Source organism: Oncorhynchus tshawytscha, linkage group LG33 (assembly GCF_018296145.1).
Source record: "Oncorhynchus tshawytscha isolate Ot180627B linkage group LG33, Otsh_v2.0, whole genome shotgun sequence".
NCBI classification, from domain to species: domain Eukaryota; kingdom Metazoa; phylum Chordata; class Actinopteri; order Salmoniformes; family Salmonidae; genus Oncorhynchus; species Oncorhynchus tshawytscha.
In genome coordinates this window covers 43,678,225-43,693,224 of record NC_056461.1, presented here as the reverse complement: position 1 = coordinate 43,693,224, position 15,000 = coordinate 43,678,225, and the positions used below count along the sequence as shown (strand labels likewise).

Sequence of the window (15,000 nt, the reverse complement as noted above, 5' to 3'; positions counted from 1 at the left end):
CCTGTTGTCTAGTCTTTACCTCTATCTACATGTACATATTACCTACCCTACTACCAACACTGCTGTTACTGTCTATTATCTATCCTGTTGTCTAGTCTTTACCCCTACCTACATTATATTACCTACCCTACTACCAACACTGCTGTTACTGTCTATTATCTATCCTGTTGTCTAGTCTTTACCTCTACCTACATGTACATATTACCTACCCTACTACCAACACTGCTGTTACTGTCTATTATCTATCCTGTTGTCTAGTCTTTACCTCTACCTACATTATATTACCTACCCTACTACCAACACTGCTGTTACTGTCTATTATCTATCCTGTTGTCTAGTCTTTACCTCTACCTACATTATATTACCTACCCTACTACCAACACTGCTGTGACTGTCTATTATCTATCCTGTTGTCTAGTCTTTACCTCTACCTACATTATATTACCTACCCTACTACCAACACTGCTGTTACTGTCTATTATCTATCCTGTTGTCTAGTCTTTACCCCTACCTACATGTACATATTACCTACCCTACTACCAACACTGCTGTTACTGTCTATTATCTATCCTGTTGTCTAGTCTTTACCTCTACCTACATGTACATATTACCTACCCTACTACCAACACTGCTGTTACTGTCTATTATCTATCCTGTTGTCTAGTCTTTACCCCTACCTACATGTACACATTACCTACCCTACTACCAACACTGCTGTTACTGTCTATTATCTATCCTGTTGTCTAGTCTTTACCCCTACCTACATTATATTACCTACCCTACTACCAACACTGCTGTTACTGTCTATTATCTATCCTGTTGTCTAGTCTTTACCCCTACCTACATTATATTACCTACCCTACTACCAACACTGCTGTTACTGTCTATTATCTATCCTGTTGTCTAGTCTTTACCTCTACCTACATTATATTACCTACCCTACTACCAACACTGCTGTTACTGTCTATTATCTATCCTGTTGTCTAGTCTTTACCCCTACCTACATTATATTACCTACCCTACTACCAACACTGCTGTTACTGTCTATTATCTATCCTGTTGTCTAGTCTTTACCTCTACCTACATTATATTACCTACCCTACTACCAACACTGCTGTTACTGTCTATTATCTATCCTGTTGTCTAGTCTTTACCCCTACCTACATTATATTACCTACCCTACTACCAACACTGCTGTTACTGTCTATTATCTATCCTGTTGTCTAGTCTTTACCCCTACCTACATTATATTACCTACCCTACTACCAACACTGCTGTTACTGTCTATTATCTATCCTGTTGTCTAGTCTTTACCCCTACCTACATTATATTACCTACCCTACTACCAACACTGCTGTTACTGTCTATTATCTATCCTGTTGTCTAGTCTTTACCCCTACCTACATTATATTACCTACCCTACTACCAACACTGCTGCTACTCTGTCTATCACATCTACCTGTATGTACAGCGCATTCGGAAAGTATTCAGACCCCTTGACTCTTTCTACATTTGGTTACGTTACAGCCTTATTCTAAATGAGATGAATTTAAATTCTCCTCAAACTACACACAATACCCTATAACGACAAAGCAAAAAACAGGATTTTAGACATTTCTACAAATGTATTCAAAATAAAAACTGAAATAATATAATAATAATAATAATAATAATAATAATATCACATTTACTATGTTGAAACATCGATTACAGGCGTCCTCAACCGGAGGGTGGTGCCTTCTGGTGCCTTCTGGTGCCTTCTGGTGCCTTCTGGTGCCTTCTGGTGCCTTCTGGTGCCAACTGCACCGCCCTCAACCGTAAGGCTCTCCAGAGGGTGGTGCCTTCTGGTGCCAACTGCACCGCCCTCAACCGTAAGGCTCTCCAGAGGGTGGTGCCTTCTGGTGCCAACTGCACCGCCCTCAACCGTAAGGCTCTCCAGAGGGTGGTGCCTTCTGGTGCCAACTGCACCGCCCTCAACCGTAAGGCTCTCCAGAGGGTGGTGCCTTCTGGTGCCAACTGCACCGCCCTCAACCGTAAGGCTCTCCAGAGGGTGGTGCCTTCTGGTGCCAACTGCACCGCCCTCAACCGTAAGGCTCTCCAGAGGGTGGTGCCTTCTGGTGCCAACTGCACCGCCCTCAACCGTAAGGCTCTCCAGAGGGTGGTGCCTTCTGGTGCCAACTGCACCGCCCTCAACCGTAAGGCTCTCCAGAGGGTGGTGCCTTCTGGTGCCAACTGCCCGCCCTCAACCGTAAGGCTCTCCAGAGGGTGGTGCCTTCTGGTGCCAACTGCACCGCCCACAACCGTAAGGCTCTCCAGAGGGTGGTGCCTTCTGGTGCCAACTGCACCGCCCTCAACCGTAAGGCTCTCCAGAGGGTGGTGCCTTCTGGTGCCAACTGCACCGCCCTCAACCGTAAGGCTCTCCAGAGGGTGGTGCCTTCTGGTGCCAACTGCACCGCCCTCAACCGTAAGGCTCTCCAGAGGGTGGTGCCTTCTGGTGCCAACTGCACCGCCCTCAACCGTAAGGCTCTCCAGAGGGTGGTGCCTTCTGGTGCCAACTGCACCGCCCTCAACCGTAAGGCTCTCCAGAGGGTGGTGCCTTCTGGTGCCAACTGCACCGCCCTCAACCGTAAGGCTCTCCAGAGGGTGGTGCCTTCTGGTGCCAACTGCACCGCCCTCAACCGTAAGGCTCTCCAGAGGGTGGTGCCTTCTGGTGCCAACTGCACCGCCCTCAACCGTAAGGCTCTCCAGAGGGTGGTGCCTTCTGGTGCCAACTGCACCGCCTCAACCGTAAGGCTCTCCAGAGGGTGGTGCCTTCTGGTGCCAACTGCACCGCTCTCAACCGTAAGGCTCTCCAGAGGGTGGTGCCTTCTGGTGCCAACTGCACCGCCCTCAACCGTAGGCTCTCCAGAGGGTGGTGCCTTCTGGTGCCAACTGCACCGCCCTCAACCGTAAGGCTCTCCAGAGGGTGGTGCCTTCTGGTGCCAAGGCCCTCAACCGTCTCAGAGGGTGGTGCCTTCTGGTGCCAACTGCACCGCCCTCAACCGTAAGGCTCTCCAGAGGGTGGTGCCTTCTGGTGCCAACTGCACCGCCCTCAACCGTAAGGCTCTCCAGAGGGTGGTGCCTTCTGGTGCCAACTGCACCGCCCTCAACCGTAAGGCTCTCCAGAGGGTGGTGCCTTCTGGTGCCAACTGCACCGCCCTCAACCGTAAGGCTCTCCAGAGGGTGGTGCCTTCTGGTGCCAACTGCACCGTCCTCAACCGTAAGGCTCTCCAGAGGGTGGTGCCTTCTGGTGCCAACTGCACCGTCCACAACCACAGGGCTCTCCAGAGGGTGGTGCCTTCTGGTGCCAACTGCACCGCCCTCAACCGTAAGGCTCTCAGAGGGTGGTGCCTTCTGGTGCCAACTGCACCGCCTCAACCGTAAGGCTCTCCAGAGGGTGGTGCCTTCTGGTGCCAACTGCACCGCCACAACCGTAAGGCTCTCCAGAGGGTGGTGCCTTCTGGTGCCAACTGCACCGCCTCAACCGTAAGGCTCTCCAGAGGGTGGTGCCTTCTGGTGCCAACTGCACCGCCCTCAACCGTAAGGCTCTCCAGAGGGTGGTGCCTTCTGGTGCCAACTGCACCGCCCTCAACCGTAAGGCTCTCCAGAGGGTGGTGCCTTCTGGTGCCAACTGCACCGCCCTCAACCGTAAGGCTCTCCAGAGGGTGGTGCCTTCTGGTGCCAACTGCACCGTCCACAACCGTAAGGCTCTCCAGAGGGTGGTGCCTTCTGGTGCCAACTGCACCGCCCTCAACCGTAAGGCTCTCCAGAGGGTGGTGCCTTCTGGTGCCAACTGCACCGCCCTCAACCGTAAGGCTCTCCAGAGGGTGGTGCCTTCTGGTGCCAACTGCACCGCCCACAACCGTAAGGCTCTCCAGAGGGTAGTGAGGTCTGCCCAACGCATCACCGGGGGCAAACTACCTGCCCTCCAGGACACCTACACCACCCGATGTCACAGGAAGGACATAAAGATCATCAAGGACATCAACCACCCGAGCCACTGCCTGTTCACCCCGCTGTCATCCAGAAGGCGAGGTCAGTACAGGTGCATCAAAGCTGGGACCGAGAGACTGAAAAACAGCTTCTATCTGAAGGCCATCAGACTGCTGAACAGCCACCACTAACTCAGAGGCTGTTGCCTACATTGAGACCCAATTACTGGTCACTTTAAACAATGCCACTTTAATAATGTTCACATATCTTACATTACTCATCTCATATGTATATACTGAATTTATACCATCTACTGCATCTTGCCTATGCCGCTCGGCCATCGCTCATCCATATATTTATATGTACATATTCTCATTCACCCCTTTAGATTTGTGTATTAGGTAGTTGTTGTAGAATTGTTAGATTACTTGTTAGATATTACTGCACTGTTGGAACTAGAAGCACAATCATTTCGCTACACTCGCATTAACATCTGCTAACCATGTGTATGTGATCAATAACATCTGCTAACCATGTGACCAATAACATCTGCTAACCATGTGACCAATAACATCTGCTAACCATGTGACCATTAACATCTGCTAACCATGTGACCATTAACATCTGCTAACCATGTGACCAATAACATCTGCTAACCATGTGACCAATAACATCTGCTAACCATGTGACCATTAACATCTGCTAACCATGTGTATGTGACCATTAACATCTGCTAACCATGTGACCAATAACATCTACTAACCATGTGACCAATAACATCTGCTAACCATGTGTATGTGACCATTAACATCTGCTAACCATGTGTATGTGACCAATAACATCTGCTAACCATGTGACCAATAACATCTGCTAACCATGTGACCAATAACATCTGCTAACCATGTGACCATTAACATCTGCTAACCATGTGACCATTAACATCTGCTAACCATGTGACCAATAACATCTACTAACCATGTGTATGTGACCATTACCATCTGCTAACCATGTGACCATTAACATCTACTAACCATGTGTATGTGACCATTAACATCTACTAACCATGTGACCATTAACATCTACTAACCATGTGATGTGACCATTACCATCTACTAACCATGTGACCATTAACATCTACTAACCATGTGACCATTAACATCTACTAACCATGTGACCATTAACATCTACTAACCATGTGACCAATAACATCTGCTAACCATGTGACCAATAACATCTGCTAACCATGTGACCACTATCATCTGCTAACCATGTGTATGTGACCAATAACATCTGCTAACCATGTGTATGTGACCAATAACATCTGCTAACCATGTGACCAATAACATCTGCTAACCATGTGACCAATAACATCTACTAACCATGTGTATGTGACCAATAACATCTGCTAACCATGTGACCAATAACATCTACTAACCATGTGTATGTGACCAATAACATCTACTAACCATGTGACCAATAACATCTGCTAACCATGTGACCAATAACATCTGCTAACCATGTATGTGACCAATAACATCTACTAACCATGTGACCAATAACATCTGCTAACCATGTGACCATTAACATCTACTAACCATGTGACCAATAACATCCGCTAACCATGTGACCAATAACATCTGCTAACCATGTGACCATTAACATCTGCTAACCATGTGTATGTGAACAATAACATCTGCTAACCATGTGACCAATAACATCTGCTAACCATGTGACCAATAACATCTGCTAACCATGTATGTGACCAATAACATCTGCTAACCATGTGACCATTACCATCTGCTAACCATGTGACCATTAACATTTATTTTAGTCTTCTTGGGTATGACGCTACAAGCTTGGCACACCTGTATTTGGGGAGTGTCTCCCATTCTTCTGGAAGGTTCTCCCATCTCCACAGAGGAAGTCTGGAGCTGTCAGAGTGACCATTGGGTTCTTGGTTACCTCCCTTACCAAGGCCCTTCTCCCCCAATTGCTCAGTTTGGCTTGACGGCCAGCTCTTGGAAGAGTCTTGGTGGTTCCAAACTTCTTTCATTTAATAATGATGGAGACCACTGTGTTCTTGGGGACCTTCAATGCCGCAGAAATGTTTTGGTACCCTTCCCCAGATCTGTGCCTCGACACAATCCTGTCTCGGAGCTCTTCGGCCAATCCCTTCATCCTCATGGCTTGGTTTTTGCTCTGATGGGACCTGTCAACTGTGGGACCTCATATGGACAGGTGTCTGCCTCTCCAAATCATGTCCAATCAATTTAACTTACCACAGATGGACTCCAAGTTGTAGAAACATCTCAAGGATGATCAATGGAAACAGGATGCACATGAGCTCAATTTCAAGTCTCATAGCAAAGGTTCTGAATACTAATGTAAATAAGGTATTTTATGTTTTTTATTTTTAATATATTTGCAAACATCTAGAAACCTGATTTCTCTTTGTCATTACGGGGTATTGTGTTTACATTGAATTTAAAAAATAAAATAAAATTAGAATAAGGTTGTAACTTAACAAAATGTGGAAAAAGTGAAGGGTTCTGAATACTTTCAGAATGCACTGTGTACATATTACCTCAATGTACTACTCAATTACCTAGTACCCCAACCGCACTGTGTACATAGTACTACTCAATTACCTAGTACCCCAACCGCACTGTGTACATAGTACTACTCAATTACCTAGTACCCCAACCGCACTGTGTACATAGTACTACTCAATTACCTAGTACCCCAACCGCACTGTGTACATAGTACTACTCAATTACCTAGTACCCCAACCGCACTGTGTACATAGTACTACTCAATTACCTAGTACCCCAACTGCACTGTGTACATATTACCTCAATGTACTACTCAATTACCTAGTACCCCAACCGCACTGTGTACATAGTACTACTCAATTACCTAGTACCCCAACTGCACTGTGTACATATTACCTAGTACTACTCAATTACCTAGTACCCCACCCGCACTGTGTACATAGTACTACTCAATTACCTAGTACCCCAACCGCACTGTGTACACATAGTACCTAGTACCCCAACCGCACTGTGTACCTAGTACCCCAACCGCACTGTGTACATAGTACTACTCAATTACCTAGTACCCCAACCGCACTGTGTACATAGTACTACTCAATTACCTAGTACCCCAACCGCACTGTGTACATAGTACTACTCAATTACCTAGTACCCCAACCGCACTGTGTACATAGTACTACTCAATTACCTAGTACCCCACCCGCACTGTGTACATAGTACTACTCAATTACCTAGTACCCCACCCGCACTGTGTACATAGTACTACTCAATTACCTAGTACCCCACCCGCACTGTGTACATAGTACTACTCAATTACCTAGTACCCCAACCGCACTAGTACCCCCTAGTACCCCAACCGCACTGTGTACATAGTACTACTCAATTACCTAGTACCCCAACCGCACTGTGTACATAGTACTACTCAATTACCTAGTACCCCAACCGCACTGTGTACATAGTACTACTCAATTACCTAGTACCCCAGTACCCGCACTGTGTACATAGTACTACTAAATTACCTAGTACCCCAACCGCACTGTGTACATAGTACTACTCAATTACCTAGTACCCCAACCGCACTGTGTACATAGTACTACTCAATTACCTAGTACCCCAACCGCACTGTGTACATAGTACTACTCAATTACCTAGTACCCCAACCGCACTGTGTACATAGTACTACTCAATTACCTAGTACCCCAACCCGCACTGTGTACATAGTACTACTCAATTACCTAGTACCCCAACCGCACTGTGTACATAGTACTACTCAATTACCTAGTACCCCAACCCGCACTGTGTACATAGTACTACTCAATTACCTAGTACCCCAACCGCACTGTGTACATAGTACTACTCAATTACCTAGTACCCCACCCGCACTGTGTACATAGTACTACTCAATTACCTAGTACCCCACCCGCACTGTGTACATAGTACTACTCAATTACCTAGTACCCCAACCGCACTGTGTACATAGTACTACTCAATTACCTAGTACCCCAACCGCACTGTGTACATAGTACTACTCAATTACCTAGTACCCCACCCGCACTGTGTACATAGTACTACTCAATTACCTAGTACCCCACCCGCACTGTGTACATAGTACTACTCAATTACCTAGTACCCCAACCGCACTGTGTACATAGTACTACTCAATTACCTAGTACCCCACCCGCACTGTGTACATAGTACTACTAATTACCTAGTACCCCACCCGCACTGTGTACATAGTACTACTCAATTACCTAGTACCCCAACCGCACTGTGTACATAGTACTACTCAATTACCTAGTACCCCAACCGCACTGTGTACATAGTACTACTCAATTACCTAGTACCCCAACCGCACTGTGTACATAGTACTACTCAATTACCTAGTACCTCACACTGTGTACATAGTACTACTCACCTAGTACCCCACCCGCACTGTGTACATAGTACTACTCAATTACCTAGTACCCCACCCGCACTGTGTACATAGTACTACTCAATTACCTAGTACCCCAACCGCACTGTGTACATAGTACTACTCAATTACCTAGTACCCCAAACGCACTGTGTACATAGTACTACTCAATTACCTAGTACCCCACCCGCACTGTGTACATAATACTACTCAATTACCTAGTACCCCAACCGCATTGATAGTACTACTCAATTACCTAGTACCCCAACCGCACTGTGTACATAGTACTACTCAATGAGCCCCAACCGCACTGTGTACATAGTACTACTCAATCCTAGTACCCCAAACTGTGAACTACCAATTTAGTACCCCAACCCACTGTGTAAATATAACCCTTGTTTTCAATTTTACATAGTACTACTCAATTACCTAGTACCCCAACCGCACTGTTTTTGTATATAGTACTACTCATTTATTCAAAATAAATATTTATTTTGAGAATAAACTGTTTATTTATTATTATTTTATTTTGAGAATAAACTGTTTATTTATTATTATTTTATTTTGAGAATAAACTGTTTATTTATTATTATTTTATTTTGAGAATAAACTGTTTATTTATTATTATTTTATTTTGGCACCTTTTCACATGGGGGAGGGAGGATAGGAAGAAATGGGGGATCCTGGGTAGGGAGAGGAAAGGACTTGTGGGAGAGATGGGGGAGGGAAATGGGGGATCCTGGGTAGGGAGAGGAAAGGACTAGAGATGGGGGAGAAAAATGGGGGATCCTGGGTAGGGAGAGGAAAGGACTTGTGGGAGAGATGGGGGAGGGAGGATAGGAAGAAATGGGGGATCCTGGGTAGGGAGAGGAAAGGACTTGTGGGAGAGATGGGGGAGGGAGGATAGGAAGAAATGGGGGATCCTGGGTAGGGAGAGGAAAGGACTTGTGGGAGAGATGGGGGAGGGAGGATAGGAAGAAATGGGGGATCCTGGGTAGGGAGAGGAAAGGACTTGTGGGAGAGATGGGGGAGGGAGGATAGGAAGAAATGGGGGATCCTGGGTAGGGAGAGGAAAGGACTTGTGGGAGAGATGGGGGAGGGAGGATAGGAAGAAATGGGGGATCCTGGGTAGGGAGAGGAAAGGACTTGTGGGAGAGATGGGGGAGGGAGGATAGGAAGAAATGGGGGATCCTGGGTAGGGAGAGGAAAGGACTTGTGGGAGAGATGGGGGAGGGAGGATAGGAAGAAATGGGGGATCCTGGGTAGGGAGAGGAAAGGACTTGTGGGAGAGATGGGGGAGGAGGGGTGAAATGGGGGATCCTGGGTAGGGAGAGGAAAGGACTTGTGGGAGAGATGGGGGAGGAGGGGAGAAATGGGGATCCTGGGTAGGAAGAGGAAAGGACTTGTGGGAGAGATGGGGGAGGAGGGGTGAAATGGGGGATCCTGGGTAGGGAGAGGAAAGGACTTGTGGGAGAGATGGGGGAGGGAGGATAGGAAGAAATGGGGGATCCTGGGTAGGGAGAGGAAAGGACTTGTGGGAGAGATGGGGGAGGAGGGGTGAAATGGGGGATCCTGGGTAGGGAGAGGAAAGGACTTGTGGGAGAGATGGGGGAGGGAGGATAGGAAGAAATGGGGGATCCTGGGTAGGGCGAGGAAAGGACTTGTGGGAGAGATGGGGAGGGAGGATAGGAAGAAATGGGGGATCCTGGGTAGGGAGAGGAAAGGACTTGTGGGAGAGATGGGGGAGGAGGGGTGAAATGGGGATCCTGGGTAGGGAGAGGAAAGGACTTGTGGGAGAGATGGGGAGGAGGGGTGAAATGGGGGATCCTGGGTAGGAAGAGGAAAGGACTTGTGGGAGAGATGGGGGAGGAGGGGTGAAATGAGGATCCTGGGTAGGGAGAGGAAAGGACTTGTGGGAGAGATGGGGAGAAGGGGTGAAATGGGGGATCCTGGGTAGGAGGAGGAAAGGACTTGTGGGAGAGATGGGGGAGGAGGGGAGAAATGGGGGATCCTGGGTAGGAAGAGGAAAGGACTTGTGGGAGAGATGGGGGAGGAGGGGTGAAATGGGGGATCCTGGGTAGGAAGAGGAAAGGACTTGTGGGAGAGATGGGGGAGGAGGGGTGAAATGGGGGATCCTGGGTAGGGAGAGGAAAGGACTTGTGGGAGAGATGGGGGAGGAGGGGTGAAATGGGGGATCCTGGGTAGGGAGAGGAAAGGACTTGTGGGAGAGATGGGGGAGGAGGGGTGAAATGGGGGATCCTGGGTAGGAAGAGGAAAGGACTTGTGGGAGAGATGGGGGAGGAGAGCGAGAAAGAAATGGAGGTGTTTTTAGGGTTTGTTCTAGCAGGCAAGACTTGATTACCCACCATGCATCATGTTGGACTCCTGGAAGTCTGGGTCATCAGGGTCGACGGAGGCGGGGTCAGAACAGAAGGTCTGGATGTTGTGTTCCTGGTACCAGCTCATAGACTCATCCACCACGTTGAACATCAGAACAACGTCTCTGTCTACATCTACACGACCCTCTCCTGTCAGGATACCTGGTTAACACAACACCAGATTTACATCTATACATTAAACATCACAACAACATCTTCATCTCAATACAGATTAAGGTATGATGGGCAAGACTTTACATTAATGTGTATTAATTTACGTAGGCTTTATAAAGGGTTCATTGGGGGTTATAATAAGTGTTGAAGGTAGGGGAACACACAGACCCTTCTCTCAGGTGAGTATTGGGGGTTATAATGAGTGTTGAAGGTAGGGGAACACACAGACCCTTCTCTCAGGTGAGTATTGGGGGTTATAATAAGTGTTGAAGGTAGGGGAACACATAGACCCTTCTCTCAGGTTAGTATTGGGGGTTATAATGAGTGTTGAAGGTAGGGGAACACACAGACCCTTCTCTCAGGTGAGTATTGGGGGTTATAATAAGTGTTGAAGGTAGGGGAACACACAGACCCTTCTCTCAGGTGAGTATTGGGGGTTATAATAAGTGTTGAAGGTAGGGGAACACACAGACCCTTCTCTCAGGTGAGTATTGGGGGTTATAATAAGTGTTGAAGGTAGGGGAACACACAGACCCTTCTCTCAGGTGAGTATTGGGGGTTATAATAAGTGTTGAAGGTAGGGGAACACACAGACCCTTCTCTCAGGTGAGTATTGGGGGTTATAATGAGTGTTGAAGGTAGGGAACACACAGACCCTTCTCTCAGGTGAGTATTGGGGGTTATAATAAGTGTTGAAGGTAGGGGAACACACAGACCCTTCTCTCAGGTGAGTATTGGGGGTTATAATGAGTGTTGAAGGTAGGGGAACACACAGACCCTTCTCTCAGGTGAGTATTGGGGGTTATAATAAATGTTGAAGGTATGGGAACACACAGACCCTTCTCTCAGGTGAGTATTGGGGGTTATAATAAGTGTTGAAGGTAGGGGAACACACAGACCCTTCTCTCAGGTGAGTATTGGGGGTTATAATAAGTGTTGAAGGTAGGGGAACACACAGACCCTTCTCTCAGGTGAGTATTGGGGGTTATAATAAGTGTTGAAGGTAGGGGAACACACAGACCCTTCTCTCAGGTGAGTATTGGGGGTTATAATGAGTGTTGAAGGTAGGGGAACACACAGACCCTTCTCTCAGGTGAGTATTGGGGGTTATAATAAGTGTTGAAGGTAGGGGAACACACAGACCCTTCTCTCAGGTGAGTATTGGGGCTTATAATGAGTGTTGAAGGTAGGGGAACACACAGACCCTTCTCTCAGGTGAGTATTGTGGGTTATAATGAGTGTTGAAGGTAGGGGAACACACAGACCCTCCTCTCAGGTGAGTATTGGGGGTTATAATAAGTGTTGAAGGTAGGGGAACACACAGACCCTTCTCTCAGGTGAGTATTGGGGGTTATAATAAGTGTTGAAGGTAAGGGAACACACAGACCCTTCTCTCAGGTGAGTATTGGGGGTTATAATAAGTGTTGAAGGTAGGGGAACACACAGACCCTTCTCTCAGGTGAGTATTGGGGGTTGTAATAAGTGTTGAAGGTAGGGGAACACACAGACCCTTCTCTCAGGTGAGTATTGGGGGTTATAATGAGTGTTGAAGGTAGGGGAACACACAGACCCTTCTCTCAGGTGAGTATTGGGGGTTGTAATAAGTGTTGAAGGTAGGGGAACACACAGACCCTTCTCTCAGGTGAGTATTGGGGGTTATAATGAGTGTTGAAGGTAGGGGAACACACAGACCCTTCTCTCAGGTGAGTATTGGGGGTTATAATAAGTGTTGAAGGTAGGGGAACACACAGACCCTTCTCTCAGGTGAGTATTGGGGGTTATAATGAGTGTTGAAGGTAGGGGAACACACAGACCCTTCTCTCAGGTGAGTATTGGGGGTTATAATGAGTGTTGAAGGTAGGGGAACACACAGACCCTCCTCTCAGGTGAGTATTGGGGGTTATAATAAGTGTTGAAGGTAGGGGAACACACAGACCCTTCTCTCAGGTGAGTATTGGGGGTTATAATAAGTGTTGAAGGTAAGGGAACACACAGACCCTTCTCTCAGGTGAGTATTGGGGGTTATAATAAGTGTTGAAGGTAGGGGAACACACAGACCCTTCTCTCAGGTGAGTATTGGGGGTTGTAATAAGTGTTGAAGGTAGGGGAACACACAGACCCTTCTCTCAGGTGAGTATTGGGGGTTATAATGAGTGTTGAAGGTAGGGGAACACACAGACCCTTCTCTCAGGTGAGTATTGGGGGTTGTAATAAGTGTTGAAGGTAGTGGAACACACAGACCCTTCTCTCAGGTGAGTATTGGGGGTTATAATGAGTGTTGAAGGTAGGGGAACACACAGACCCTTCTCTCAGGTGAGTATTGGGGGTTGTAATAAGTGTTGAAGGTAGGGGAACACACAGACCCTTCTCTCAGGTGAGTATTGGGGGTTATAATAAGTGTTGAAGGTAGGGGAACACACAGACCCTTCTCTCAGGTGAGTATTGGGGGTTATAATAAGTGTTGAAGGTAGGGGAACACACAGACCCTTCTCTCAGGTGAGTATTGGGGGTTATAATGAGTGTTGAAGGTAGGGGAACACACAGACCCTTCTCTCAGGTGAGTATTGGGGGTTATAATGAGTGTTGAAGATAGGGGAACACACAGACCCTTCTCTCAGGTGAGTATTGGGGGTTATAATGAGTGTTGAAGGTAGGGGAACACACAGACCCTTCTCTCAGGTGAGTATTGGGGGTTATAATGAGTGTTGAAGGTAGGGGAACACACAGACCCTTCTCTCAGGTGAGTATTGGGGGTTATAATAAGTGTTGAAGGTAGGGGAACACACAGACCCTTCTCTCAGGTGAGTATTGGGGGTTATAATAAGTGTTGAAGGTAGGGGAACACACAGACCCTTCTCTCAGGTGAGTATTGGGGGTTATAATAAGTGTTGAAGGTAGGGGAACACACAGACCCTTCTCTCAGGTGAGTATTGGGGGTTATAATGAGTGTTGAAGGTAGGGGAACACACAGACCCTTCTCTCAGGTGAGTATTGGGGGTTATAATAAGTGTTGAAGGTAGGGGAACACACAGACCCTTCTCTCAGGTGAGTATTGGGGGTTATAATGAGTGTTGAAGGTAGGGGAACACACAGACCCTTCTCTCAGGTGAGTATTGGGGGTTATAATAAGTGTTGAAGGTAGGGGAACACACAGACCCTTCTCTCAGGTGAGTATTGGGGGTTTATAATAAGTGTTGAAGGTAGGGGAACACACAGACCCTTCTCTCAGGTGAGTATTGGGGGTTATAATAAGTGTTGAAGGTAGGGGAACACACAGACCCTTCTCTCAGGTGAGTATTGGGGGTTATAATAAGTGTTGAAGTTAGGGGAACACACAGACCCTTCTCTCAGGTGAGTATTGGGGGTTATAATGAGTGTTGAAGGTAGGGGAACACACAGACCCTTCTCTCAGGTGAGTATTGGGGGTTATAATAAGTGTTGAAGGTAGGGGAACACACAGACCCTTCTCTCAGGTGAGTATTGGGGGTTATAATGAGTGTTGAAGGTAGGGGAACACACAGACCCTTCTCTCAGGTGAGTATTGGGGGTTATAATGAGTGTTGAAGGTAGGGGAACACACAGACCCTCCTCTCAGGTGAGTATTGGGGGTTATAATAAGTGTTGAAGCTGGGGAACACACAGACCCTTCTCTCAGGTGAGTATTGGGGGTTATAATAAGTGTTGAAGGTAAGGGAACACACAGACCCTTCTCTCAGGTGAGTATTGGGGGTTATAATAAGTGTTGAAGGTAGGGGAACACACAGACCCTTCTCTCAGGTGAGTATTGGGGGTTGTAATAAGTGTTGAAGGTAGGGGAACACACAGACCCTTCTCTCAGGTGAGTATTGGGGGTTATAATAAGTGTTGAAGGTAGGGGAACACACAGACCCTTCTCTCAGGTGAGTATTGGGGGTTATAATGAGTGTTGAAGGTAGGGGAACACACAGACCCTTCTCTCAGGTGAGTATTGGGGGTTGTAATAAGTGTTGAAGGTAGTGGAACACACAGACCC

General features: G+C 47.2%; 1 protein-coding gene across 1 annotated transcript in view; it reads right to left on the bottom strand.

Moving 5' to 3' along the window:
- LOC112236473 (ferroxidase HEPHL1-like) overlaps window positions 1-15,000 on the bottom strand; it is a 72,879-nt gene that overhangs the window by 37,421 nt on the left and 20,458 nt on the right. The window contains exon 4 of the mRNA XM_042311493.1: window positions 10,803-10,976. Within this exon, the coding sequence (XP_042167427.1) occupies window positions 10,803-10,976 (174 nt within the window). The remainder of the gene's footprint in view (window positions 1-10,802; window positions 10,977-15,000) is intronic.